General features: G+C 35.2%; 1 protein-coding gene across 1 annotated transcript; it reads right to left on the bottom strand.

The window, feature by feature from the left end:
- Positions 1-1,295: 1,295 nt before the first annotated feature.
- On the bottom strand, positions 1,296-4,228 carry LOC107776879 (putative pentatricopeptide repeat-containing protein At5g59200, chloroplastic). Its single transcript, XM_016596825.2, has one exon. The coding sequence runs from the start codon at positions 4,042-4,044 to the stop codon at positions 2,161-2,163; it is 1,884 nt and encodes a 627-aa protein (XP_016452311.2). The 5' UTR covers positions 4,045-4,228; the 3' UTR covers positions 1,296-2,160.
- Between the last annotated feature and the right edge of the window lie 1,025 nt (positions 4,229-5,253).

Here is a 5,253-nt window from a genome sequence, read left to right as displayed (position 1 = left end):
CATGCTAATTACCAGAGATAGACTTATCGCTAGGGGAGTCATTGGCAATGCAAGATGTCCACTATGCAATGAGCTTTATGAATCTACAAATCATTTGTCCTTCTCATGTGGAGTATGTGTTGAGATATGGTGGAAGCTATTGAGATGGCAAGGCATTTACAGACATGCCATGAACTGGCAGAATGAAATATTATGGGCAGAAGCAAATGCTAAGGGCAGAGCTACAAGTGTTGAGATCTTTAGAATGACTAATGGCTGCTTGTGTATACCATATCTGGCATGAGAGAAATATGAGAGTGTTCCGGGGAAAAATCGACCAAACCAGGTGTTGATAAAGCTAATCATTCAAGAAGTAATTTGCAGAGGATCCAAGGAGACTAGACTGGCAAGGACAATTAAAAAGCTAAACTTTTATCCTTAGATGTCATGGTAGCTGTAAGTAGTAGACTGATGTAGTGAATTGTGTAGGGGAATAGAAGGTAGCGATGGTGAGATTGGGGTTGTCCAATCTCTGTTTACTTGTTTTGTTTCTTTTAAATACTGTACATATTGTTACTGGTAATAAAATAATTACTTATAAAAAAAAACTAATTATAATATTATAGTACAAAACCATTTAGTACGAAATAATAGTTGATCATTGGATTTTTAATAATAGCAAAACACGACTCTAAAATAACCCAAGCAAAGTCAATCTACCAAACATGTCTAAATAATTTAAGACGAGATATTACTTCGACCTGGCCTTTCCTTTTCTTTTGTTTTCCTTTTTTAATGAAAAATTAGAAAATTAGACTAAAATAATAAAAGGAGACACCACTGGGATCTGATCATTTTAAGATGTATTAAAGAATTATAATAGAGTACTATTTAATGTCAAATTTGAACTCTAACATAGCAATACATGACATTCCATAGTAGTTATCATGTGACTAGCCAAAAGGATTTTCCAGAAGCAAGGCCAATTTTATAAACATTTTTGGAAACCATTGCGCAATTCATGTGTGACAAGTGACAACTATATAACTCAACACCCTCCTGCGTGTATGTTACCCAATTTTGAAATTCACATGTTAACCTGCGGATGTGGAAATAGAGACTGTGATACCGTATGAAAGAATCTGAACCAACTACACATAAGTATAATACCTGACAACTGTACAACTCAATAGGGACAACAACTATAATTAGGTGGTATGAATTAAAGTTGTACATTCAACAAGGACAATGATAAGGAGTTATCTGGAAGTATTTTACAGACCGAACTCTTTCCTATTATAAAACGGAAAGCATAGTTCAATCAAGAAGCATATAAATTAAGTATTTGAACTGTTTTAGCAATGTCAAGTATTCATACAAAATTCATAGAAACTAGCTTGCTTAGTATTTTTGGATAAAGTACTATTCTCAGATCTGCGTCTTCATAATAAAATGTCCAAGCCTCAACCAATTAGATGAACAGCCACTCATGTTTCAACCACAAACTACTCGAAAAACATGAACTCCAATATCCTCTTTGCATGCTTTGATGCCCCCAAAACAAGGATACTCCAATCTTGAATACTATCTCAAAATGAATTTAGCCTGGCATGTAGCCATGTACCATATTTGCAGTGGAAATGCTAAAATTTGACAAAGCTAATCAGCACATAGTTATTTTGATAAAACATGCAAAGGAAGTAATGAGTCAATTTAAATGCAAGTAAAGATATTCATCTAGTCATGCTAAGGCATCGTGATGATATATATGAATTTTGAACCACTTTCATTCATGATGTATTTCTTTGACACTAGATTATTTGCAGAACTAGATCAATCACTCAGCCTAGACACTGAAAGAACCAGAAAATAAGCCACCTTAAAGGGTAATCAAGAAACGAGTAAATGTCGGCCTATTTGTCAGTAACCGAGCACTGTACCATAAGATTCTTCATGCTAACCTCTTCGCCATCTCTCTAATGCAGCACATAACTTTTTTCTTTTTTTTTTCTTTTTTTGTATTGTGCTCAGTTTATTCACTTTAAGATTGTATATTTAATCCAGTAACCTCAGTATTTACAGCTTCCACTCTTACTTCTATCTTCCTGGATTAGTCGTGAGATGGATCCAAAGATGGATATAGCATCATATCAAGAACGTAGAGAAAAGAATATGTTATGTTTACCAGTAATCACCACAAGAACAAACACCATTTTCAAAATGGTGAAACCTATTACGATCTCTTACAACAATTCTCCTCTGTGTAATCTTAGATATAAGCTTAATAACTGAATGGCAGTCATTGCAAACTCTAAGACTTTTTACAACTCTTATAGTGGTACATGGTTTGGTTGAGATCAAGCCATAGCATATTGCCAGCCTTTCGCTATGTATGCTCAAGGCCCACTTTTTCTCATGTTCTTCAATATCTTGTGAGATGACATCGGTTTCTGGAGCATAATCTTCTGATTTTAGCATATCGTCCAGCTCCTTCAGTTTATTGTATATTGCTTCCCTTTCGGGGTGTCTAATGTCTCCCAAAAGGAACTCATGGATCTCATTTTTCACTTCAATTGAACTGCAACCTGGTTCCTTTTGGACGCCTTCTTCTCTCAACTTTGCTCTCACTTGTGCTGCTTCCTTAAATTTACCCAGTGAAGCATAGACATTAGACAGAAGAATATATGTTCCAGAATCAGCAGCACCATACTCCATTAAAATCTTTGCAACCCTTTCCCCTAGTTCAAAATTTTTATGAATTCTACAAGCACTTAACAGCGACCCCCAAATTATATTGTCTGGAGCAATATTGGCTCTTTGTATAAAATCATAAGCCTCCTGAAGACGTCCCACACGACCAAGAAGATCAACCATACACCCGTAATGTTCAATTCGCCGTTCAATCCCATATTCAGTTTTCATACTTTCAAAGATGTCAAATCCAATGTCCACTAACCCACCATGACTGCATGCATTCAAAACAGCAGAAAATGTTATACTTGTTGGTTTAATTCCATCACGTATCAGTCTCTGGAATATTTTGATAGCCTCTGTACTCTTACCATTCAATGCATATCCCACAATCATAGAATTATAAGTGGTCACGTCTCTAGCTTCCAAGTCTTCAAAAAGGCTAGCTGCCTCATCAATATCTCCACACCTCGAATACATGTTCACCAAAGCTGAACCAACTATATGATTAACTTCAATGTTGTACTTCTCCACATACGAATGAACCCATTTACCAAGTTCTAGTGCTCCCAACTGCGCACAAGCCGATAGAACGCAAACAATTGTGACTTCATTAGGCTTCACACCTTCCATCTGCATTTCTCTGAATAACTCCAATGCCATATTCATTTCACCATTTCTAGCTAACCCATCAATCATAGCTGTCCAGCAAACATTATCCTTGGTAGAAACCAGCCAAAATTCATCCATCGCCTTACGCACTAATCCATGATCAAGATAACATGATATCATAACAGTGGAGGCAACAACATCTCTTTGAGGCATTTCATCAAACATCCTCTTTGCATCACTAAACTCTCCGCATTTTCCATAAAGCTCCACTAGCTTTAACCTCACGAATCTGTCCGAACACAATCCCAATTTCATGGCCTGGCAATGGATTTGTTCACCGCTGTTCAAATCGAGAGCAGACCCACATGCTTTCAGGACCAAAGGGATAATATAATTATCTGGTAAAATGAAATCTCTAACCATTTGAAAATAAGTTCTAATTCCATCACTGTAAGCACCCGAAGAGATAAACACGTCAATAAAAGCAGTATAGAGAAAAACATTCGGGTTTGAGGTTTTTCGAAAGATCTTGGAAGCGTATTCGATGGAGCAGCTTCGAGAACATACTCGAAGAAGCTCGAATAAAATAAAGGGATCATTTTTATTGCCATTCTTGATTATATGAGCGTGAATTGGAGCTGCCTGTTTTATGCTTTTGCATTTCTGTAACTTGATGAGAAATTGCTTTCGATCTTGGAAACTGTAGGGATTTGAGTACAAATATGGCGGGGACAGATGTGGTGACGCGGTGGCGCCTAGCATGAAGGCGATTTATCTGAAGCGAGTAAGGCGATTCTTTTGATTGAAAACAACTGTTGTTAACTCTTACTGCAAAAATCTTGAGGCAACAGGATACAAGAACGGTAGCCTAGCATGAGAGCACGTCTTGTTTATTCGTCTTTCGTTTTTCATAGTTATACTAAACTAATCTTTCTTTCTTATGCGACAAAATTAAACTGCTCTCAAGCTCCACTAATCTTGGGATTATGTGATACTTCTTAATTTTTTGTTCATCTCAACAAAAAAAATGAGTCTCGACAAAATAAAATATTTATATTTAATAATAATTTAACTTTAAATTTCTCAATTATACGTTAATGTTATGCTTTATAGTAACATAAATTTTTATAGTGTGCTTAACATAAGTTCAAAGGTTTTCTTTCATTAAATCAATATCTAGTAAAATATAATCACGTAAACTGAATGAAGGGAATACTAAGATTTTGATATAACATTTTTAACCGATATTTGCTAGTATTCATAATTAAATATTAAATAAATATAATTCTAAATTTTATACCGAGATTAGTATCATATTTCTAGTAATCAAAATCTCATATAATTTTATGAGTCAAACAATTTTTTGAACATCTTTTTGTTACTCACTATATTTTATCTTATGTAACATTATTTCTTATTAGTTTGTCTCAAGAAATAATGACACTTTTCAATATTTATAATAATTTAATTTTAAACTTTTCATTTATCCTATGAGAAAAAACTTTTCAAGGATATTCAAAACATTATAATAAATGGAAAAGGGTCAGACTTGCACCTAACGTATCAACTCCAGTCTAAAAATGCCCCTCGTTATATTGCTAAGAATGACCCTACCGTTAAAAACTTAGTATAGTTATGCCCTTAGTTCTAACGGGTGACTTAAGATTTAAATTAACATTTTATTAATTTCACGTGGCTATTTCTGACTGGCCATTAAATAAGGCACACCCCAAATCGGATTTTACCCCACCCATAAACCATCCAGACCGACCCGACCCACTGAATATTATTTTACCCCCAAAACACCCGATTGTTAGGTCATTTTCACCCAGTTCATCACCAAATTACAGCAAAAGACTACATCCATCCACCAGAGATGCCAATTTGCTATTGAGACTTGCCAATTTGTTATTGAGGCTTGCCCCCCTTGAAGCATCAATCTTTGATAAGGCACAAAGTTCAACGAAAGAA

The sequence above is a fragment of the Nicotiana tabacum genome, chromosome 4 (genome assembly GCF_000715075.1).
Source record: "Nicotiana tabacum cultivar K326 chromosome 4, ASM71507v2, whole genome shotgun sequence".
NCBI lineage: Eukaryota > Viridiplantae > Streptophyta > Magnoliopsida > Solanales > Solanaceae > Nicotiana > Nicotiana tabacum.
This window is presented reverse-complemented; position numbering and strand designations above follow the sequence as displayed.